The sequence below is a fragment of the Podarcis bocagei genome (assembly GCF_964188305.1).
Source record: "Podarcis bocagei genome assembly, chromosome: 2".
NCBI classification, from domain to species: domain Eukaryota; kingdom Metazoa; phylum Chordata; class Lepidosauria; order Squamata; family Lacertidae; genus Podarcis; species Podarcis bocagei.
Window position 1 is genome coordinate 116392422 of NC_138126.1, and position 25355 is coordinate 116417776.

Genomic DNA, 25355 nt, shown 5'->3' on the forward strand with positions numbered 1-25355 from the left:
GGCTTCCACTGTGAAGCAATTGTCATCATGTCCCATCATCCCCAAGAGCTTTTGTGGTCCCATTTGGAACATTTGTGCTTGCGGTTGGAGTTTCTTATTGCTCAGATGCCGTGTTTTCTTCCCTCAGTCTGTCTCATAGGACAGCAAGGCAGTTTGTATATGAGCAGGCCTTTTTCTAATTTGGGGGGGGGGGGTCACATGTGAAAATAGAAACAAGACAGAATGGCCTCTGGAAAAAATGCAAAAGCGGGATGAAAAATAAACTGAACCATTGTACACTAAAAACAGTAGGAGGATAGAACAAGAGGCGAGTAAAATGCTTGATTTACAAGTCTTGAGTAAAAGTCTCGAACAAGTTGACAGGGGAAACAATAGATTTGCTTGATCTTAGGAGATCATTTGTTCCAGCCCTTAGTACTGGACTTTCCTCATTGCTTAATCAGTGGACAATATTATTATTATTATTATTATTATTATTATTATTATTATTATTATTATTATTATTACTATTACTATTATCATTATTTATTACATTTCTATACTGCCCTTCATCCCAAGTATCACAGGGCGGTTTCCTATGACTTTGTCATTTGTGCTTCATACTACTGAAGCAATATTGTTAACAAAAAAAGTGCCCCAGCTTTTATGGGAAACCCATTCCATATTTAGAGGGGAAAGTCTAAGAGGATAACAAGAATTCCGAACATCCGTCTATGAGGTTCATTACCGGCAAACCTAAAGAGAGCTCCCAGACTCTGGTGCTGGCACCAGAAGAACATCCCTATATCCATTTACACTATGCGGCGCCGAACTAAATCAGGTATGAAATCCAAATAGTGAAAAACGATACCTCATTTTTGCTAATGGTTGCTGTTGCGTAATTCCTCCTTTAATCTACAGTCTGACTTTTAATAGGAACCAAAGAGCAGCAGTTAATGGCATTCAGTAGCTCGCTCTCCACCCCCCTTTTCTTTTCCTTTCTTTTTACAAACAAGAACATTTCTCAGATAGCATTTCACTGGACAGGACTGTTGTATGAACGACATGCACTCACTCTGTGGTAAATAGAGAGCAATTACATAAATATAGGTAGCATGAGAAATTCCATGTGGTTGCAGTGTTTTAAGAAGTGGGAAACTCCTCAAAGATGGGTTAACATAGTTCTTTGTCCCAAGAAGCAAAACATACTGATCCTGAAGCAGCTCTAGTTACATTTTGTTGTGCTGTTGTAATCCTTCTTTGGGGCTCCCATAGGCTTGGCCACCGTGGGCACAAGATGCTGGACTAGATTGCCTGATCCAACAGACTCCTCTTATGTTTTTATGTTACGTGTGTTGTGTTGTTGTGTTCTTAAATGAGCAGTTTCCTAAGGAATTATAACTGTCAGAGAACTGAAAATGCTGTACATGAGATGTTGCAGGTCCACATCTGTTCACCACAACACATTCCACATACATTGGATGTATGGCTGATGAACTCACTGCATCATTCTGAATGGACAGGCATGCCCCACGTGCTCCAGTGTGGACAGCAGTGCTTTTTTCTGGGGGGACGCAGGGGGACGCATACGCCTAAACATTTTGTAAATCTAACAGGAGAAGAAACTAACAATTTTAAAAATTTTAGTTTCTTCTCTAGCACAGTGAATCGCCAGTTCCATTTCATAGCATGGTGAATCGGCAGTTCCGTTGCTACCCTCAATGGCGGCCTCATTTCCTGTCATGGTGTTTCCTGAGTCTCAGGTGGAAGTGAGTGTTTAATGTGTGAAGTAGGAGTTGAAATCCAGCATGGTGATTGGTCAGTTTCGTTGCTCCACCTCCAATAGCGTTTTCATTTCATTTCCCAGTGTAATGCATGTACTTTTGTCCATTTACTGTATTTATTTTTCCTGTTTTGAACTATAAAATGGTGATTTTCTTGAGTCAAACTGAGAGTAGAAAGAAAGCACTGGTGGACACTATTGCTCTGTCCCCAACCAGATGCTTTCAGGATGCAGTTTTTATTAGCAGGAAGATTGCTTGCCTGGAATCCTTTTTTTAAAAAATAAAATAATGCTGTGCACTTTTCTCCAGTCATTTCAGGCCTTGCCTTCCTCTTCTCAGGATTTTCTCTCCAAAATTATAATCGCTTATGACATTATCCAATGAAGAGTAATACATATATTTATCACTTTTGCCTAGTCCTCAGATTATTTCACCAAGGCTGACAGAGCCATTTGAGGAGCTAGGTTCTCCAAATCCTCTCTAAACTTACATTTGAAATCCAACATTTCATAGCTTGGGTCATGATTAACTTGGCTACTTCGTGCCATGTCAATAAAAACAAGCTCAGCACTGCTTACGTGGTCACGACAGATGCCAACTTGAATAAGCAGTTCTGCACATCAAGTGATTTCAGATGTTGAGCGTTTTTCCACCTTTCCAATTTGGCCATGCCACTCTTTTGTTTTCTTTTAATAAGAAACAGAGCATAAGAGAGTCACAATAGGAGCATTGTGTGGCTCAGCAGCAGCATAAGTGTACTGGATTACCTATACTTCTGCTGATACCGTACTACTCCAGATGGGGCATGGGTGGCACTGTGGTCTAAACCACTGAGCCTACTGGGCTTGCTGATCAGAAGGTTGGCAGTTCGAATCCGCACAATGGGGTGAGCTCCCGTTGCTCTGTTCCAGCTCCTGCCAACCTAGCAGTTCGAAAGCACACCAATGCAAATAGATAAATAGGTACCACTGTGGTGGGAAGGTAAACAGCATTTCTGTGTGGTCTGGTTTCCGTCACGGTTTCCCGTTGCTCAGAAGTAGTTTAGTCATGCTGATCACATGACCCAAAAAGCTGTCTGCAGACAAAGGCCGTCTCCCTTGGCCTTTGACTGGATGTAACCGTCCAGGAATCCTTTACCTTTTTTACTCCAGTCAGATGGAAAGGCCACAACTTTAGTCAGTGCTACACAACATGCCCATGCCACAGGATGATCTTAACAGTCACTCAACCAACTGCATTGGCCATTGTAGAAGAGACAGTGGCAGTACATCAATGATGGTATGTGTGTCATCTTCTGAAAGAACACAGGTGTACATTGGAGGAGAAGAGAAAGGTTCTGCATAATGAAAATTGGGGTGCATCCATTTGGCAGCTCCCTGTGCTCTCTGGTTGGCTGAAACTGGAAATGCACCAAGTTGGGCACACACAAAAAAGCAAGTACCTTTTTATCCTGAGCCAAAAGCATAATCCATGCCATGCAGATTGCACAACCTACATTTGTCCTGTATTTGTTCCCTTTTGTCATGCCACTGCCTTGAGAGCCATGTTCTGTGTCTTGAAATGCAGAAAGAGCTTAGCCTTCTAAAGGACGCAGATTTATTTTGTACCCTAGTTTGTTCCCTGCGCAATTTTTATCCGTAGACAAAGGATGTTATTGCGAATGAAGAACTCTATTGTATGCACAGCAATGGTAGACCTTGACATTTGTGTTAGAGACGCATTTGAGCAACACAGAATGCTGAATAAAACTTAACAAGAATCCAAACAGGCAGTTGTATCAGGTGGCTTTCCATGTATGGCTGGTGATTGGAGGCTCAAGACCTAAAAAATATAGCTTGGGAGTCAATGTTTTAAGAATATTTAGAAGTTCTATTCAGGTGTTCATTTCAGGGTGACACTGGTAGGCCAAGTCCAGCACATCACTTCTCCTGTCTTTACAGTCCTCCATGAGTATAAGAGCAAACTTCTCTACTTGTAGACACTCCCTGTATGATTTAAAACCCCACATGATTTACTGTTGGCCAGCTTTTTGCAACCTTGAGTTCCCAGATATTGTTGCTGTTGTTGTTTAGTTGTGTCCGACTCTTCGTGACCCCATGGACCAGAGCACGCCAGGCACTTCTGTCTTCCACTGCCTCCCACAGTTTGGTCAAACTAAAGCTGGTAGCTTCAAGAACACTATCCAACCATCTTGTCCTCTGTTGTCCCCTTCTCCTTGTGCCCTCCATCTTTCCCAACATCAGGGTCTTTTCCAGGGAGTCTTCTCTTCTCATGAGGTGGCCAAAGTATTGTAGCCTCAGCTTCAGGATCTGTCCTTCCAGTGAGCACTCAGGGCTGATTTCCTTAAGAATGGATAGGTTTGATCTTCTTGCAGTCCATGGGACTCTCAAGAGTCTCCTCCAGCACCATAATTCAAAAGCATCAATTTGTCGGCAAGGTGATGTCTCTACTTTTTAAGATGCTGTCTAGGTTTGTCATTGCTTTTTCTCCCAAGAAGCAGGCGTCTTTTAATTTCGTGGCTGCTGTCACCATCTACAGTGATCATGGAGCCCAAGAAAGTAAAATCTCTCACTGCCTCCATTTCTTCCCCTTCTATTTGCCAGGAGGTGATGGTCCCAGATATTACTGAACTCCAACTACCATCATCCCTAGCCAGGCCAATGGTCAGGGACAACGGGAGTTGTAGTCCAACAACATCTGGGGATCCAAGGCTGGGAAAGGCTACTCTAGGCCTTTGCCCAGAAATCATCCTACACTAAAATAGACCTCAATGTAATATCACTGTCTGCTTTATTGTGTTACATAATATATTTTGCAGGCTAAGTCAACCTTATGAAGGCTTACCATGGCCAATGAAAATGCTAAGTTAATGGTACTTTATATATGTACTTTCCGTCTTACTCAATGGGTACTTATAATTTTGAGGCTGTTACCAGGCTCACCCTCCAGTTCAACTGCATATGCACTGTTTGAAGCCTGTAAGTTAGTTGCAGCAGCCTTAGCAATCAAAAGAAGGGGAGCAAATTGGTCAAGGCTGGACCACAATGGAAGCTTGTACACTAGCTTTTTCCAATTTGGTAGAAGTTGTCGGACTAAAGTTTCCATCATCCCTGACCATTGCCCATGTTGGCTGAAGCTGATGGGAGTTATAATCAAAAACATCTGGGGGGCACCAAGTTGGAGAACGCTTCTTTATCCTTGCAGTTGCAGTCCATTTTTAAGCATGCTTGGAGGAAACTGAGCTTTTGGACTGATCTCTGCCTTCATGGTACAAAAACTGCCTTGGTTGCCATGATTGATGACATTTGTTGTTAAAGAGATAGCAGGAGGGCAACTCTGCTTGTTCTCCTTGACTTCTGTTGCTGTTGATGCCATTGACACAGAAGTCTCCTGGGCTGACTCCAAGACGTGGGGTGGCACCACCAATTTCATGGTGGTTCCATTCCTACTTTCAGATAGTAGCAGATAGGGACAGCTATTTCCTGGCACCATGAGAATTAGCCTGTTGCATTTTGCACAAGTCCATTCTGTCCTGCCTCCCACCAATGCTGCTTAACATCTTTATGAAGCCACTGGGAGATGTGATCAGGAGTTTTGGGGTGAGGTGTCTTCAGCATGTGGATGACACACCCAGGTCTATCTTTCCATACCTCCTGCATCAGGAAGGGCAGTTCAGGGAGTGGAACCCACTGAGGTCATCTTGCTCAAGGGCCCTCCAGAACCTACAGCTGGTGCTGAGAACTTTGTCCCAGGAACAAAGTCCAGAGAAAACCCATGTAAACTGAAACTTATGAAACACACCTGTCAGTCCTTGCAGTATGATGTTCCAGGGACTCTAGCGAGGCAAGCTGAGATCAGCAGTCAGTCGAACAGAGTTGTAGCTCTTTAGCTAGGACAGGCTAGCAAGCCAAGCAGACTGATCAGGCAAAAGCAAGTTTCCATGGGGCAAGTGGAAAAGAGTACTGATGCAGATTGCTGCCTGGATGTCTTAGGAATACTTCCTAAATTGACCCAAGAGAGCTGGTCAAGAGAGCTACACTTAGAGTACTCTTTTGTGTATTTTGCTAGCTCTCCCTTATAATCCATAGAGAGATATTAGGTTTGTGTTAGTACTCCGATTGAACCACTTTTTAAAAAAGAAAGCAAGGGTAGCCTAATTTAAGTTTTGCACCCAGCTGAGTAAGTAATGGGTGTTTGAATATATTTCAAGAGCATTCAGAAGTGAATTAAACATTTAGCAATGTGCCGTTTCAGAATAGCAAACTGCCTTTTCAACCAATGAGGGGTGCTCGGTTGCTCAGCGTTTTAGAGCTCGGATTCAGTGAAGCAAGCCCTCATTGAAATATTAAAGCAAATCTGATATTTGTTTACTACATATGCAAATATCAAGGTAATAAACTAGAGGGCAAGCACAAAGCTCCTCGACTTGTGGGGTTCCCTCCCCCCTTCTCCAGGCATTAATAAATGACTTTATGTGACAAATAGAAACTTTTCACACTCTTCCTTTGAAATTAGAAACAGGGTGTAAAGTACCTGTGTTGATATGATGATGCAGAACTCTGGATGGCCAACCTTAACTTCTATCACAGCATCTCTATAATGCAACTTTTTTTTTTTTCTTACAAGGGAATGAGCAACAACAGAACAAGACCTTTGAGCACAGTAATTGCTATTACGGGTAAAATGACACAGCAGCACGGTTAATGATTATGGTCCGTGATGTACTAACTATAGGGTATCATATGTAATTGTCAAGACACTCCTTTCAAATTAAAGCTCAACAAAGCATGCCATGCTATAGTTCCCGCTATTTAATACAAATTAGCATAATTTAAATGTACTGTTTGTATCCAGCCTGGTGATTTATTATTTTTATTTTCCTAACAACTGCTGAGAAGAAAAATGATTATTACCTTGAACTCGAGCAAGAAGGAATTGTACAATCCACTAGGAAGAAAAGTCTCCAGCATGCGTCTTAGTGGCATGAATGGGTGCTATACTGGAGCACTGTTTTTATTATACTCTCTAGATGCAATTTCATTTTTTTCCTTTCACTCTCAGAGTCTTTGGTCTGATTGTCAGCAAACAAACATACAGGCAACACCCTGGTTTTATTGACTGGGAAATCAGCAGGGATGGGGTGGGTCATAAAAGATCTTCTGCAAAATTTTATTTTTCCATAAAGAAAGGGACTAATGACAGCAAGTTCTTCCAAAGATGAGGTAGATGTAGAGTGGATTGGGGAGTTTTTAGTTTTTGTTCTCTTCCTGCTCTCAACTTTTTCAGGTAGCCAGCAAGAAATCACAATATGCTGGATTTGAGGCCCAAGGGAGGGTGACTTGCTGGAGCAGTCATTTCAATTTTAGGAGTACTGTTGTCTTCTTGGGCAGGCCCCATTCATCCCAATGAAGATTGAGCAAGGTGATGGGAAGGGCAGATTGTCCTTCTTTGCCTTTACAGTGGCATCAGTAAAAACATGCATCTTTTTATTTTATTTTTAAAAATGCATTGATTTCCTTCATAGTTGAACAATAAATCTATTTATGCACTGGTGGTCTCGATCACGACACTCCACACTGTTTGTTACTTTAGCCTCCCACTGCTACCAGTGTGTTTTGGAACTGAAGCTTGTGAAAGGCAGGAAATTGTGTTTCTTCCCTGCTCTGCTACTATCATCCGGGTGTGAACATAATTCTCAGTGTGTCGGAGCAGTTGGAGTGTCAGATTGGGACCTGGGAGACTAGGGTTCAAATCCCTCACTGCTATGTAGCTCACTGAGCAATACACTCAGCCTCACCTGTCTCATGTGGTTGTTGCGAGGATGGAACTGGGAGGTGGAAGAGAACCTGGGGTTCTTTGGAGGGACGGCACAATATAAATGTAATAGTGAAGGGATGGAAATAATATACAGTCATACCTCGGGTTGCAGACATTTCAGGTTGCGTTTTTTAAGGTTATGAACCGCCGAAACAGAACGGGTTACTTCTGGGTTTTGGCGGTCCGCATGCGCAGAAGCGCTAAATTGTGCTTTGCGCATGCGCAGAAGCGCCGAATTGCAACCTGCGCATGCACAGATGCAGGTTGCGAACGCTGCAGGTTGCGAACGTGCATCCTGCATGGATCATATTCGCAACCCGAGCTTCCTGTAGTGCAAAATGCCCAGGTATGTCAGTGATCTGACAGTGAAACCCAGTGGCTATGAACCACAAACAGAAACATGAAGAAAGGAACCGGGCTATTTCCTTTAAATGCAGAACTTCCAACCAAGATGGGGATTGTAATAGTTAGTAGAGATTTTTCTCTGAATTAGATGAGTCGGAGGAAGAGATGTGAACCATCCATGTTGTAGTAACTGTCGTGGAGCAGATAGGTGTGGCTTGCTGGGTGGACTCCAGCCACTACACAAGCTTCCGGTCAGATGGGTCACTCTTGCTTACTGGGAGGGTAAAGAGGGACAAGGCAGAAAATGCACTGGCCAGAACAATGCATTTTCACCATAGTGATCTCCCTCCCACTCCTGAAAAGCTAGTGTACTTCCAGGAAGTTAGTATAGTGACTTTGCCCGCCCACTAGCAACTGACTTCTGGGGACAGAAGTGTTGCCCTCAGTGATGGCAAGGAGGATGTAAGGTTACCACATGTTTTTTTTAATCTGTATATTTGCAAAGCTAGTCTACTCTGCTTTTAGCCAATTGTTTTTTTATAAATTTTTCAGTGAGAATAAATGAGTTGAATCTTTGATATGTTTAAATGCAATGTAAATAATTAATCCTTCCAATGAAATATTCCCCTTTCTCGGGCCCAAAATCCGGTAATGAAGTCATTATTCAAGTCTCGTATAAAGGATACTTTCAAACTCCTACTTATTTAGAAGCACACTAATTGCATTTATTGTGTTCCTCACACACTTCCGGCTAAAGTGTGTGTATATATCTTACATATTTTGCATGAAATATGTATACTTATTAAAATAATTCAATATATAATGTAATGCTCAAAGCAGGGAAATGAAGCCCTTATGGGTTTGTGAATTTCCTCACAGCCTTTTTATCTAGATCAACAGGAGACAGTTAAAAGTAAAAACAAACAGAAACCAAAATGAAATAAATTTCAACCCTGAAGCAAGCCAAGACTTGCAAAGTTCATGCTTTTTCTTCCCCACTTCCATTTTGTTTAGGTCAGTGGGACAATGTATAACACAGGGAGGCATGTTTCTCTACGACTGGACAAAGAACATTTGGTCAACATCTCTGGAGGACCCATGACATACAGCCACCGATTGGAAGAGATCCGGTTACACTTTGGAAGCGAAGACAGTCAGGGATCAGAACACCTTCTGAATGGACAAGCTTTCTCTGGAGAGGTATGTCAATATGCTTTAAGCTCTGCAGAGAATTTTATTTTATTTATTTTTTAAGATCCCTGGGGAGCTGACTTGCTCATGTTTCTATCCTCAGCACAGGATTTCTGCACTTTGCGAAATATAAAAACCATCAGTTATGTAATGGGAACATAGAAATTCTGCAGCCAGAATACACTATGCACATTTAGCTACACTTGCTTATTGTTCTATTTTTCATGCAGTTTGCTTGGTTTTCTTTCTGGAATCAGTCGCTTGCCCCTGGTGACAAGGATGTGCTTGTTGCAACTCAAAACCACAGAAAGAAATAGTTAAAGGGTGTACAGAGGCGGGCCTGTTGCTTTCAAACTGTGTTCCCTGGAAGCTTATCAGGGGTTACTCAAAGAGAAGATCAGCAATGGGAGTGTGGTGGGCCAACTCCCCAGCAAGACAGCTTGCCAACCACAACCAATATCTCTCTGCAGAAGCAGAGCTACCTGCTCTGGCACCCGGAGAGGCGCATATGCTGTGCACCCCGGGGGCAGGGGCCATGGGGCGGAGCGAGCGTCTCAGGGGCAAGCTGCCCATGGGGGCAGAGCAAGCCACCCATTGGGGGTGGAGCGAGCCACCCATGGCGGGCTGCTTCCTGGGCGGGGAGGAGGGAGCCATGCTGCTTTGCCAGCAGCCTTCCTCCCTTCCTTCTTCCTTTTGACAGCTCGAGGGAGGCTTCCAGTGTGGTGTAGTGGTTAAGAGTGGTGGACTCGTAATCTGGTGAACCAGGTTCGCTTCCCCGCTCTTCCACATGCAGCTGCTGGGTGACTTTGGGCTAGTCACACTTCTCTGAAGTCTCTCAGCCTCACTCACCTCGCAGAGTGTTTGTTGTGGGGGAGGAAGGGAAAGGAGAATGTTAGCCGCTTGGAGACTCCTTCGGGTAGTGATAAAGCGGGATATCAAATCCAAACTACTCTTCTTCTTCTTCTTCTTCTTCTTCTTCTTCTTCTTCTTCCCCCCTCCCCAGGAAGCAGCCTGGGAACGGGGGACAATGGCACGCCACCTGCCCATGACTCCCAAGCCTCCCCTGAGCTGTCAAAACAAAGGGGGAAGGCCCCCAGCAAAGCGGCGCAGCTCCGGCCCTTCCCCCGATGGCTCAGGGTAGGCAGTGAGTTGAATGTCACCCCCCTCAGTGATGTCACCCAGCGTGGACCGCCCCCACCAATCCCCCTTCCTCCGCCCCTGTCTCTCTCCAATCCACAGCTACTGGTTCTCGCCATCACCCAGTGTTAGTTGAGAATGCACCCAATAGGCTTCAGCTGTGCCCTTGAATATACCCCAGATTCCTCTGCAGGACACAGCAGAGCGTTCCTGAGCAGACATGTTGATGTGGAAGACTTACCTAAAGACAGGACACTGGGGTGGAAGGCAAAGAGTCATTGCTGTAGAGTCAAATGCCTTTCTAATTTCAGAGGTCTTACCATTTTACAGCGGGAAACACAATAGTTTCTAGGCATTTTAATAGGTCTATCTATAGGCTCTCAGGGTGGTTTTTGTTTGTTTGTTCTTCACAAGCAAAGAAGGACCCGTAATGAAATCAATCAAGATAATCTCTTGCCTCAGAGAAATGAACGGGGTTTGTATGCTTATCTTACTTGTTTCAGTGAAGCTTTCAGTCTGCATCAGAGCTCTGGGCAGTCTTGTCAGGAATCCGGTCCAACCCAAAGAGCATCGGGAGAGGAGGCTGGCATCTGCCCATATTTAGTATGGGACCCAGCAAACCATCAGATGGAAGGTCATGCTAGAACAGAAGTCCAGCCAGCCATTAAGTCAAACAGGCCTATCATAATGCTGGAAGATTTGTACTCAGAGGGATTGGAGGAGGGTGCATCAGGCATAGTCAACAGAGGGATGTGGTGTTGTGGTGCTGCTCTCCCAACCACAGTGGCATTGCTGCTTAGTGGGGTGTGACGTTAACATATGAGAGCGCTGGAGGTGAAATAGTTAAACAGGTTACCCAGGGGTGGAGTCAGAGGGACTATAAAACCAGCTCTGGGAAGGGCGAAGGGAGGAGTTCGTTGGGAGTTGGGTGGTTGGTTGGAGTGGGAGTGAATTGGGGTAGAGTCTGTGGGGAGGTTGAGTTAGTGTAGCGAAATAAGCTACGTCAGAAACAGTTAGGGGCTAGGAAGACAAGTAAATATCTGAGTGGTTTAGTGAGTGAGAGCAGGTAGCGGAAGTTATAGGTCTGGATAGGCACCCCATTATTGTAACTGACTGATGCCATTTATGAAACGACATGCTTGTTAATCTGCAATAAATAAACAGAAGTTTATGTTCCCATTTAACCCTGACTGGACTCAGTATTGTACCAGGTAGGGCCTGGGTGGTGGCAGCGAGAAGTAAAGTGGTGGCACAGGGATCAATAGACTGAAATGTCTGGGGACTCTGTGTGATCGCCACATGGGGCAGTTCAGGGCAGTGGTCAAGTTCCAGACTCAATATGGACTTCAGTGGATTGAGTCCAGAGAAGAAGCAGTGAGTCAGATGACCTTGGAGGGGGAAGTCTGCTGAGACAATCAAGATGGTTCCAATAAGCAGGAAGGAGGAGATCTTTATGAGATTTTACAGCCAGCCAGGGGTCATCAGGGGCTAGGAGAAATCAGTGGGTGAGGTCAAATGTATTGTTTAGATGAGAGACCCCAGCCTGTTTCTAATGCTTTTAGGATGTTGGTTTCATGCATCAGGAGAAACCGGGAATGTATTTGTTCATTCACTCATTCATTCATATACTATGATCTAGAAGAACTTCAAAGAAGGGTTCAGAGGAATGCAATGGATCATAAACAGCATAAAACAATATTTAAAAAATGCAGTATTCCGGTTTGCTGAACCCCACAGTGACCAGCAAAATACCTCAGCCGATATCAGTGGTCAGGGAATGCTTTGTTGAGCAGGATGTTCCTCAGCAAAAAAATATAAAGCGGTCGGTTCCTGGTTTAAGGTCTGCTGGACCCCAGTATATGTTCATGAGCTGATCCCAATAGGATCTGCCTGAGAGCACAAACAAATATGGTAATAAGAGACGTACATCCTCTTACAAATATGTACAAAAGGCTCTTTCAATATCCTGTTGTTATTCTTTCTGACGCACCAAAAGGTTCTAGCAATGCTGGAGTTTATTCTGCCGAAGATGAATAGCCGCTCTGCAGCCTATGCCATCTATCACCAAGTAGTGATAAGTCAATTAACGCCTGCCGTTTTCATTGGCATCGCAGAACAACAGATATGTAAAGAGCAGTAGATTAATTGCAGCCTTGTCAAATTGTGTTATTAAAATGGATGGCAATCATTGTCTTTGTTTTCCAAAAGTAGGCGACTGCCTGACAAAGTCAAGAAACAGTATTTTCATGAAATTACGTACAACTCGAACTTCTGACACCCGTGTGCTGATTTCACACACTATGGTTGAACACCCCCCCCCAAAGCCCTACCATTAGTGCAAGGACTTGTGGTTGCACAACGGGGTTGCTCTCCCCATGCACCCAACACACACACACCCCATGCCCTGATCTGCTCAGTGGAGAGAGGGCTAGAACAAATGGAGGGGGAGAGGGAGGATGTGTTTGACAGGATGCGTTTGATGGATACAACTCAGTGAACATATTTGCTGAATTTAGCATTCATCTTTTTAAAGGAGGGCTGGGGACTCACGTGCTTTAAGTCTGTGTTGCATATTCAAATACCACCTGCTCCTGGGTTAAAAGCCTGGTGTACTTTGCCAGGAATATATTGCTGAGTATGAATAAAAGAAGTCATCCTCTCAGGGAGGTGAGAGGGGGGTCACAATTAATTAAACCACAACATTGGTCTGGGGCAGGGGTCTGCAACCTTTAAGACAAAAAGAGCCACTTGGACCCGTTTCCGAAGGGGGAAAAAACTGGGAGCCGCAAAACTCGTCATTATAAAAATAACTTTTTTGTCACTTTTTATTATTATTTCTTTGTTTGACCCCTCAGAATTACTTCTCCTCATAGAAATAAACGTTAAATTAACAAGTTACCTTTTTGTGTGTGTGTGTTCTTCACTCCCCTTCAAAACAGTGACCAGCGTACATGCCCCTTACAATGTAGCGGGCGGGTGGGAAGGTGACGTCGGGACGGTGCGTGACTAACGCACGCACCGCCCCCATGCGAAGTCACAGCCAGTACAGCGCCCGCCACAGTGGGGAGTGTCGGGGCGCACAATGCGCCTCCTCCCCTCGCTAGTATCCGCCCCGGAGCCGCGGCAAAGGTGTAAAAGAGCCACATGCGGCTCCGGAGCCGTGGGTTGCAGACCCCTGGTCTGGGGGAAAAATTCTAATTAATGCCCTCTTAATTGTGGGTAAATTCCTGCTTGATTTTAAATGCTTAATAGATAGGCTTCTAGCTACCCAGAATTCAACACTGTAGTTAACACTAAGTACCGTAACCAAGAGGGAAACTATATCATAAACTCTTGGAGTTTGTTTTTCCCAATCCTACAATTGATGCCTTGCATTTGGAAGGGGGGCGTTGAATGGATTTCAGCATTCTTCCTGCTGAATTTCAGAACTGCAATTTGCCACAGGCTATCTGCATTACATTCTGGAGCTTTTCAATGGGAAATGACACAGGTCAGTCTTAAGTATTTGAGCTCAAAGATAAGCTTATTAACATAGAAAATTGAGCCTTGGAGGAAAGAGCCAGAAGAGGGAACATATGCCTAATGTAAGGGCAGTATAGCAAAACCTCTGTGGACTACAAATGTTCAAATTCAGCAATGTAAGTCAACATAGCAATGTATTAAATAGCTAGAGAGATAAAATGCAAATCAAGAGGTAGCTGTGATATTTTAGGAAGCAAATGAAGGATGGCAAAAAAAATAAAAAATTAGATGACTTTATGGGACAGTAAAGCTGTCCAAAATGTGTTAACCTTTAAATCTGTCTCTTATATCTACTGCTTTGGTGGTTGCAGTGGTGCTTCCAAGATGGTGCTGTATGTATTAAATGTATGGCTCCAATGCATCACATAACAGATACAAGCAATGGCCAACCAAACCATTTTGCCGGCATCCCTATCCTACCTTCTCATTCATCCTGGCATCTGGTCTTCAAACTCTGCAGTAGCAGGGCATGATGTTCACCATGTGTTTAAGATGCACACACAACCATTGGAGAGGATATCAGGGCCTGGTTGGATAAGGAGGAGAACTGGGAGCCACCAGCCCAAGAGTCCCCCAGGGAGGGCTCTGAAGATGACGTCTTAGGGCCCGGAGCCTGGTGATGGGACACTGAGGAGCAATCAGCAGAAGGGAAGAGCTGGGAGCCAATAGAAGCAGAAGACTTGAATTATCAAGGGGGGTCAGGAGAAGGAGGGTCATCCAGGACAGGATTAGAAGCTGTGAGTCACAGGATGCATGCAGACAGTCTCAGTCCTGCTGACTCTCCTTCCCCTCTTACCCCTTGCTCCAGAAGGGCCCTGCACGTTGCTGAGCAGTGCACCAGATAGGTCCAGAGGGCATGCCTAGAGCTTAGTTTCAGCAATGCCTCCATTGATTTAAGACTAACCAGGGGACATTGCTGTGTTTTTTATTTCTGCTAAAAAAACAAAACAAAACTAATTGTATTCCATGCCTTCTGTGTGTGGATGACCCGGCTCCTGGACACAGGATCAGGACTGACCCAAAGTCTAAGAGTCCTAGTCAACATGCTAACCAAGGTGGACCATCAAATGAAGTTCTTGTGCTCCATCAGCGTAGATTGATTGTGAAGTGCAGGAAATCCATTTCTTGGCTAGCTGATTCCCATCCATGACTTTCATGTTGACTGTAACTTCATCATCAGGCAATAGGCGAGCTTAAATTAGCAACCATTTACATACATCTGTGATCATGGCCACTGGGCCCATCATCTCCTGGCAAATAGAAGGGGAAGAAATGGAGGCAGTGAGAGATTTTACTTTCTTGGGCTCCATGATCACTGCAGATGGTGACAGCAGCCATGAAATTAAAAGATGCCTGCTTCTTGGGAGAAAAGCAATGACAAACCTAGACAGCATCTTAAAAAGCAGAGACATCACCTTGCCAACAAAGGTCCGTATAGTTAAAGCTATGGTTTTCCCAGCAGTGATGCATGGAAGTGAGAGCTGGACCATAAAGAAGGCTGATCGCCGAAGAATGGATGCTTTTGAATTATGGTGCTGGAGGAGACTCTTGAGAGTCCCATGGACTGCAAGAAGATCAAACCTATCCATTCTTAAGGAAATCAGCCCTGAGTGCTCACTGGAAGGACAGATCCTGAAGTTGAGGCTCCAATACATTTTCCACCTCATGAGAAGAGACCCTGATGTTGGGAAAGATGGAGGGCAGAAGGAGAAGGGGACGACAGAGGACGAGATGGCTGGACAGTGTTCTCGAAGCTACCAGCATGAGTTTAACCAAACTGCGGGAGGCAGTGGAAGACAGAAGTGCCTGGCGTGCTCTGGTCCATGGGGTTACGAAGTGTCGGACATGACTAAACAACTAAACAACAACAAACAACAACAACATACATCTGTTCATGTACAATGCATTTAAGACTGCAATGCTGTACACACTCACATGGAATAAGCCCCATGGTGCTCTGTTGGACTTACTTCTGAATGGACACTCCTGGGGTTGCACAATAAATGTAGTAGATAGCTACATTTGAAGACATTTATATAAATTAGCAAGTGAATTAATTAATAAGCACAGTGAACTGAGTTAACCTTAATTGAACATTTGAAATCATGCTAGTTTACCTGTCGATCAGCCTCTTCTTTTGCCCCTAAAAGTATCCTTGCTTAAGCAGAGTAGTTGGGTGACCAAATGGAATATGTATCTGTGCGATAAGAGCATTCATCTCTGTTGCAGTGCTAACAAACTGCTTCCTGTGCACCCATCTTTTGAATCTACAAGATGAAAAAATTCAAAGAGAGAAAAGGTGAATGAATATGATCTTGGGAAAAGATATCTGAAGTATTTGATTGCTTGAGAAAATTACTTGTGTAGACGGATATCTCAGTTCATAAAGCAGTCCTCAGTTACGGGAATCTTTTATATAAATGGAAAAACCCAAATCCATTTTGTATACATTCATCTTAGAAGGACTTGACTTTAGAGAGCATTCAGCTCTGAATCTGCCCAAATTAACAAGCTGGAGTCAGCAATGGACAAATGCAGAATGTGTATAAGCTTAGGGAAAGCTGGATGCCTGTGGGAATAGGTAAAGAATGGAAGCTTGTTCCTGCAAATACTCCACTCATGGGTTCGGAGGTAGGATTTGAAAGAGAGGAGGGGGGGAAATGGGATGGGGCAGCTGTTTCCAGTGTAGGGAGCAACATAGGTTTAGAAGAAGAGGAAGAGGAAGAGGAAGAAGAAGAAGAAGAAGACGTGTGCAAGCAACAGCAGACTAGTTTCTGCAGAATCTTTGCCTTGACATCTCTATAAACTCCTTTGTCTAAAACAAAGCCAATCTCCATATTATACAACTTTAATTGTTAATCTGTTGACAGGTAATTAAAAAAAGGCTGCAGATGCAAATATGAACTAATTACTGTGTTGAACTCAATTTACTTGATTTTTATCTTCCATTAAGAGTTATTGTCAGTTATGGCAAGTGCGAATATATATGTAAAGTGTGCAGGGACAGAACAACGACCCGTCAGTTTTAGAAGGTTAAAAATGGGTGGAACAAACCGCAGTTAATGAACCAGCCCAAAGTCTAGGAGAATGGAAAGTGATAGCAGTTTCAAAATGCCAACCAAAATATCACTGGTTAGAGCAGACTGTTTTACACTGTAACTGTTGCTCTTCGTACTTCCTTGTTAGACCGAGCTGTAGGACTGAGTTTCGTAATACCAGCTTAAAAGACAAATGCACCTCTATTTACAAATCTCCGTGACCTACTGATATAATCCTTGTTTAGACACTTGCACCCAAGCCCCTCCCCTGCAACATGGGGGAGGGTATTGAATCAGAGCCCCTGAAACAACTGCCTCCCAATTTACCACCAGCAAAGGGATTGGCAAATGGGGGGGGGGGGCTGTTTTGGTCTGAAGGGCGCTCAGAACTCTCATTTCGAATTGTGTAATCCGCAGTGTGGTTAGGGTTCCTTGTCATCACCCCATTTGCCCACTGGGCTCCTTCCCACTGCTTTCCCTTCTTTCACAATACAGTGGTACCTCGGGTTACATACGCTTCAGGTTACATACGCTTCAGGTTACAGACTCCGCTGACCCAGAAATATTACCTCGGGTTAAGAACTTTGCTTCAGGGTGAGAACAGAAATCGTGCTGCAGCGGTGCGGCGGCAGCAGGAGGCCCCATTAGCCAAAGTGGTGCTTCAGGTTAAGACCAGTTTCAGGTTAAGAACAGACCTCCAGAACGAATTAAGTTCTTAACCTGAGGTACCACTGTAGTAAGCTTTTTCTTTTTTTCCCCTCGCCCTTTAAAGTTGGGTGGTGGGGGCAGGATAACCACTGGAGAGAAGAAAAGGTTTTTTTTAAAAAAGGTAAAGTACCCCTGGACAGAGCATTTAATTCCTGCCGCAGTGGTACCTATTTATCTACTTCCGCTGGAATGCTTTCGAACTGCTGGGTTGGCAGTAGCTGGGACAGAGCAATGGGAGCTCACTCTGTCATGGGGATTCGAACCTCCGACCTTCTGATCAGCAAGCCCAAGAGGCTCAGTGGTTTAGACCACAGTGCCACCCGCATCCCATGGAGAGAGGTATGCTTGCATTTGCAAGGTATTTTGAGGATTGGTCCTCACATGGGTTTTGATCATCTGAGGCAGCAGGGCTCACATTTTGGCGTGCCCTTTTCAGAAATTAAAAGGGACGTGGGTGGTGCTGTGGGTTAAACCACAGAGCCTACGGCTTGCCAATCAGAAGGTCGGCAGTTCGAATCCCCGCAACAGGGTGAGCTCCCATTGCTCAGTCCCTGCTCCTGCCAACCTAGCAGTTCGAAAGCACGTCAAAGTGCAAGTAGATAAATAGGTACCGCTCTGGCGGGAAGGTAAACGGCATTTCCGTGCACTGCTCTGGTTCGCCAGAAGCGGCTTAGTCATGCTGGCCCCATGACCCGGAAGCTGTACGCCGGCTCCCTCGGCCAATAAAGCGAGATGAGCACCGCAACCCCAGAGTCAGTCACAACTGGACCTAATGGTCAGGGGTGCCTTTACTGTTACCTTTTCAGAAATTGGCCCCATTCAAGTCATTGGGTCCATCGTGTGGCATTGAGGATTTCCTGAACCCCTTCAGGCACAAAAGTAGTTCTCCTCCACCTCGCTGACTGAGTTCTTGTCTGCCTTCCCCTTTTCCTTTAGACTGCAGTTGTACATCTTCTTTATTAGCACTGGTTTTACAGTTATGTGATGAGTGTCATCGTACAGCCCAGGGTCTTCCCTGTAATATTGCTCTTGTCACAGTGCTGGTTGAGAAGAAAAAACATTGGATTCCCTATGTAGATTTCATTATGCAAATAGAGCTCCTGTGGACACGAATCAGTTCTGTGCCACGTACATTCGGGATTCATGACACAGACATCCTTATTTCTACTCACTTGAAATAGCAAGTAAAAAATTTGAAGCGAGTGCCTTTCGGGGAAAGATTTATGTTTCATATTGTGGGGCTAAGCATGCATTTTATGGGAAAGCGGATGAAACTGGGAAAGGCTCAGACTTTCAGTTGTAGCAAAATGAAAAGGCAAGTTTCACTTGATTCTTCCTACAAATGTCTTCCGTGATTAGGGTTTCCAAGCTTCAGGAAATATTCCCAAGCATGAGCATTCTGTTGTTAACATCTACTAAAGCACCAGCCTGCCAGATATTTATCGCGAAGCCTGCTAGGGATGAAGGAAGATGTTTAAACATGCATCTACCTAATTTGCACGTTCTGAAACAATAAGTAAACCGAAACGTGGCCCTTCTTCAGAATTCACACTTTCCTCTAATTTTTTAATGCAGTTCTTCAGCCAAGTGACGTGTACACAAATGCATGTGTTGGGTTAAAGTGTGCATATATTAAGAAATAATATACAAAATGTATTATATTAGGGGAAATTGCTTTGTGAAGAGAATGTATATTGGGCATAATAATAATAATAATAATAATAATAATAATAATAATAATACAGTGGTACCTCTGGTTACGAACGTAATTCGTTCTGGAGGTCCGTTCTTAACCTGAAACCACTCTTAACCTGAGGTACCACTTTAGCTAATGGGGCCTCCCGCTGTTGCCACCACACCACCACCAGACGATTTCTGTTCTCATCCTGTGGCAAAGTTCTTAACCCGAGGTACTACTTCCGGGTTAGTGGAGTCTGTAACCCGAAGTGTTTGTAACCCGAGGTACCACTATAATTGGCAGGGTACAGGTCAGTTTGAGGTGTTTCAGATTGGTTCCGCCATTGCACCTGCACCACGCCAAACTCTCCACTGTCTTTCCCCTCTGTCATTCAGTAACAGGCAGTGACACAGTGTTGGAAAGTTAGATCAGGGAGTGTGCGGCATTGCATTGTATAGTTCAGCAGAGTGGTTCCAGAACAAGTCCTCACAATAAATTGTTCAGACTGGAGAAGATCTAGAATTGTATATAGGTGACCTGTGGGGTCGGTTGCCTTTCATTCTCAGCACATTTATCTGTCACTTCTCACTGTGATGTACCAGCAGTAAACTCCTCTGAGCCCCTGTCTTGACAGTGCAAGGATCATGAGGAGGCCAGTAAGTGCCACATGACACCATGAAATTTAGATTACAAAAAGGCAGAAAATAATACTTAGCATTTAGATGGAATGTACCTGTTGTTGTTTAGTTGTTTAGTTGTGTCCAACTCTTCGTGACCCCATGGACCAGAGCACGCCAGGTACTCCTGTCTTCCACTGCCTCCCGCAGTTTGGTCAAACTCATGTTGGTAGCTTCGAGAACACTGTCCAACCATCTCGTCCTCTGTCGTCCCCTTCTCCTTGTGCCCTCAATCTTTCCCAACATCAGGGTCTTTTCCAGGGAGTCTTCTCTTCTCATGAGGTGGCCAAAGTATTGGAGCCTCAGCTTCAGGATCTGTCCTTCCAGTGAGCACTCAGGGCTGATTTCCTTCAGAATGGAGAGGTTTGATCTTCTTGCAGTCCATGGGACTCTCAAGAGTCTCCTCCAGCACCATAATTCAAAAGCATCAATTCTTCGGCCATCAGCCTTCTTTATGGTCCAGCTTTCACTTCCATACATCACTAATGTAGATACATTAGGGAATGTCCCTAAGTTAGCCAAAAGTTTCAGACACATTATCTTAGTAATCCTTTCCTGGTTTAAGTTGCAATGAAGGGAACAAGGGGCAATTCATGTCCCTTTTGCAAATTTACAGTAACGGATACCTGCCGTGAGATTAGTTTGCCTTATTAGTTTGCCTCCTGCTTGGCAGGGGGTTGGACTCGATGGCCCTTGTGGTCTCTTCCAACTCTATGATTCTATTCTATGTGGGCCAGGATTCCAAGTGGGAGTCATGTCACTTGGATGAGGCTTCTGTGGGAAAGAATTCTACGCAGCACTGGGGGCTTCCACCAAAGCATTTGCTATTACCATGCTTCTTTATCTCCTGGTTGTAGAATACACACGGTAAATAAGAGATGAGTAAGCTCCACCAGGCCCAATTAGGACTGGGCCCAGCAGTTAGTTTAAAAAGTGGATAGAGGGACCCCTTTCCTCAGAGTGTTACAAATTCACTTTAAATGAGCCCCCATGGGAGCAATTTCCTGGTGGCTGCAGCTTCATATTGTCTTCTCACTCCTTCCTCCTAATGCCTCGCTTGTGGGTATTCCAGTGGTGAAGGAGACCTTGATCTCTTGCGCTTGCTGTCACTGCTTGTCCCCTTTTCCCTAGTGTGTGGAGCAGCATGTGCAGAAAGCCTTAGGAAAACCACATTTCTCAGGGTTTCATGCAGGCATTCTAGCAATGCTTCATATGCCAGGAAGGTTGGGAGGAAGGGACTAAGACAGGGGTCGGCATACTAAGGCCTGAGGGCCGGATGTGGCCTGCCGGGCTCGCCAATCCGGCCCGCGAACCTTGCGGACCCTGCTGCACGCTCAGTCAGTCCCCGCGCTAAACCAGCGCAGCGTGGAGACCTCACCATGCAGGGACTGACTTCCGCAATGTGACACGGCTTCTGATTGGCTGCAGGAAGCTCCTGCAGCCAATCAGAAGCCGTGGACGCCTCTGGGCGGCCGGTGACGCTGGTGCGGCCTCCACACCACCACCACCGCTTCCTCCTGCTGAGCTCTTCCTGCTCGGCCGCTTCGTCCTGCTCGGCCGCCTCAGTTGGAAGGAAGGGGTGGCACCCAGAGGTGGAGGAGCCAGAGGAAGCGGCCGAGCGGAAAGAACTGAGCAGGAGGAAGCGGCGTCAACGTGGAGGCTGCCTCTGTTGCCCAGGCCAGAGGACGACACCGACGTTTGCTGAAGACGAGGCAGCGGCAGCATGAGTGGCGGCAGCAGGGGGTCCTTTCAGGAGAGGGGGGTCCTTTCAGGACAGGGGTGCTTTTGGGAGAGGGTGGGTCCGGCCCCCCACAAGGTCTGAGGGGAAGTGGACCAGCCCCCTCCTGAAAAAGTTTGCTGACCCCTGGACTAAGACCTCCCACTTCACCTCAGCTGCTGGAGCCATCACCACAGTGAGGTAAGTGAGGGCAGGGTTGGAAGGGAGGAGTTCTTCTCCAGCTCAGATTAAACTCTGAACCACAAAAGAACTCAAGGGCATTAGGCTCACCCTTGCCAGCACTATGATCTGTTGGGAGTTCATATTCCAAGCCTAGACTTCGGCAGCATCTCCAGTAGAAAAATAAATGACAAATCGGGGGGGGGGGGGTATTACGATTAAGAAAATAAAGTGAGAGGCAGTAGTCAGATATCCAGCATTTCACCAAATAACTACACCTCTGCCCAGTAACATTTTATAAGTTGCTATTAGAATGGCATTTAAAAGCGCCAAATGCAGGTTACATGCAATATGCATTTTTGTTTTGTTTTAATGAATTGCCCCTTTTTGAACAGAGAAAAGGGAAGGGATGGGGTCCTTAATAATTTCCTCACCAAGTGAAACCCCCAAGAGGTGGCGGGGCAACAGACAGGTGGACGGGCGAAGAGCAGAAATGCAACTGGTGTGGAAAGGGTTAAGGGTTGACTTAAAAAACAAAAGTGACGGTCAGTTTTCTTACATGCATTTGCATGTATCATCCAGAGTTTGCCCCTAAGAAAAGAACTATAACTACTCAATGTATTGTTGCTTTAAGTGTTGATTAAATTAGTCCAATTGGGTAATTTCCTGTTTTGTTCCCCTTATTTATTTGTTCAGCTACCAACTGTTCTGTTTATTCGAGGGATGCAAGAACAGTCTGTCACATAACAGATTCTAGTTCCCTTTAGGGATCAGAATTTTAAACTTTGCCAGCACAAAACAGAAAGGGATATTTCTCTCCTCTTGTTCCCACACACACCCGCCCGTTCAGAAAGAAGTTCCCCGATTTTCTCCCTTTGGGCCATTAAGATACTGAAAACTCTAAACTTCCAGTGTCGCTTATAAAATATGCATTTTCCCTGAATTGTTTTCAGTTGCTAAAGGATTGCTATTACTTGCTTAAGGGATGACGTGTCTTTAATTAAAGAGGATGTTACTCCCAGAGGCAGAAGCTTTCAGTTTTACAATAATTCAGGGGTAACTTAATGAATTCACCATTACAACTTTTCAATTTTTATTTTAACATTGGTCCTCCAAGGCCTGTTCTAATATTTGCTGTGCCGGCAACGCACCACAGGGTGATCGAGCCAGGCTTTTATAACAAGAAACTGTTGCAGGATCAGGGACAAGATGGTGAACTTTGATTGAATCTGATTGGCCTCACCATCAGACTGTCTGTGTTCAAAACTATGTGCCGATCAGATCCAAATTCTGTGCCATAACTGGGGAATCCGTATGAGGACTTCATTGTTCTTTAGTCGTTTAGTTGTGTCCGACTCTTTGTGACCCCATGGACCATTGCACGCCAGGCCCTCCTGTCTTCCACTGCCTCCCGCAGTTTGCTCAAACTCATGTTGGTAGCTTCGAGAACACTGTCCAACCATCGTGTCCTCTCTTGTCCCCTTCTCCTTGTGCCCTCCCAACATCAGGGTCTTTTCCAGAGAGTCTTCTCTTCTCATGAGGTGGCCAAAGTATTGGAGCCTCAGCTTCACGATCTGTCCTTCCAGTGAGGACTCAGGGCTGATTTCCTTAAGAATGGATAGGTTTGATCTTCTTGCAGTCCATGGGACTCTCAAGAGTCTCCTCCAGCACCATAATTCAAAATCATCAATTCTTTGGCGATCAGCCTTCTTTATGGTCCAGCTCTCACTTCCATACATCACTACTGGGAAAACCATAGCTTTAACTATACGAACCTTTGTCGGCAAGGTGATGTCTCTGCTTTTTAAGATGCTGTCTAGGTTTGTCATCGCTTTTGAGGATTGTTGTTGTTGTTTAGTCGTTTAGTCGTGTCCGACTCTTCGTGACCCCATGGACCAGAGCACGCCAGGCACTTCTGTCCTCCACTGCCTCCCGCAGTTTGATCAAACTCATGCTGGTAGCTTCAAGAACAAGGATTAGGAAGGCCAAAAAGATAGGATCCCAAGATACCTGGTAAGCTGGAGAAGTTAGCACAGGGGCCAAATGTGGGCCTCCAACCCTTTCTATTTGACCTTTGAACTCTCCTCAGACCACACCCACTCCCAAGCCAAACCCTCAACCTGCCTCAGCTTTGCACCACCTGGCTGAAATATGTCACTGAACTCTGCTAATATCCCTTGCTTGCCTGGATAGAAAATGGTGTGAGAATATGTGCAGAAACCAGCCTGCTATACAAAGCCAAAATTTGCATGTGTTGCTCCGCCCACTTTTGCCTCTAGATCTGCCTTCCATTGGCATGTGGCCCCCAGAAAGGAATGTGGCCCTCAGGCCAGAAAAGGTTCTGCACTCCTGGGATGGAGTGTGGCATAATGGTTAGAATCCCAGACTAGGATCAGGAGAATCCAGGTTCGTTTCCTGATTCAGGCATGAAACTCAGCCACCATCTCTCTTTGCCTGCAAAGGGTTGTTGTGAAGATAAAACCATTAGGTAAGAGGAGAGAGAACTACATATGCTCCCTTCAGCGCCTTGGAAGAAAGTAAGGATACAAGTGTAACAAACAAATACTACAGGGCAGAAGCCCAGAGAGTTGCAGACTGCATGTACAGCAAACTCATCTGCTGTGTTTGTTGCTGAGAAACGTGCTAAGAGGAAGGCATGCTTGGCAAACCCTCACCATGATCAACTCCCGCACACAAACCTATGTCCTCACTGTGGAAGGACATGTGGATCCAGAATTGGCCTCCACAGTCACTTACGGACTCGCTGTTAAAACCGTGTTCATGGAAGGCAACGTTACTCGTCTACGAGTGATTGCCAGAGAAGAAGAAAAGAAGAATTTGTTGCTCGACTGTTAATGCTTCAGATTGCAGGGAGAAAATCAAGGATCAGAATGCCCCCTCGTGTTAAGAAACCAACACAAAACACCTTGAACACTCAAACCTAGCAGGCAAAGAGAAAGGATAGGGATGACTCTTGGGGGCAAGTTATTTCAGAATAAACGTGGGTGCGGATATTTAGGGCTGAGGTGTCGTCGTATTATGACTCATTTTTGAGAGTCAGGCAATGTCACTGATGCATCAAGGCATCATTGTGCATGTCTGATTAAATCTGGGGTGGCTAATCTGTGGCCCATATCTACCCCACCTATCCTGCCTCTGCCTCTGCCTCTGATTCAGCACTTCTCTCCGTCATAGACTTCCCCCGCTCACTAAGCCCTCTTACCTCTTCAGCTTCTGACACCTCCTCCCAGTCTTCTCCCTCTGACCACTCATCACCATCCCACCACCAATCCCCTGGCTTTGAGCCTTCTTCCCTTGGGGGTTCCCCAGATGGTTCCTCCCACCATTTCTCTGCGTCCAAACAGTCTAAGGAACACAGTGTTCTTTACTATTCGGAGGATGTATGGAGGTCATGGATGGGGAACCCTCTTCAGCCTGGAGGCAGCATTCCATTTTGGACAACTTCCTTTTTTTCTTTTGCATATAATTGTTATTAAATTTTCTGTTTTACAATTTAAAATACTCATTTTTACATCCATAAGATATCAGAGATTTCCAGTCTTCTCTTTCCATGCTTCACCT

At 45.1% G+C, this 25355-nt stretch overlaps 1 protein-coding gene across 4 annotated transcripts in view; it reads left to right on the top strand.

The window, feature by feature from the left end:
• The window catches only part of CA10 (carbonic anhydrase 10), a 380746-nt gene that overhangs the window by 292095 nt on the left and 63296 nt on the right, over window positions 1-25355 (top strand). For all 4 annotated transcript variants that reach the window (XM_081181501.1, XM_081181502.1, XM_081181503.1 and 1 more), the window contains one exon: window positions 8940-9125. In XM_081181501.1, coding sequence (XP_081037627.1) covers window positions 8940-9125 — 186 coding nt within the window. The remainder of the gene's footprint in view (window positions 1-8939; window positions 9126-25355) is intronic.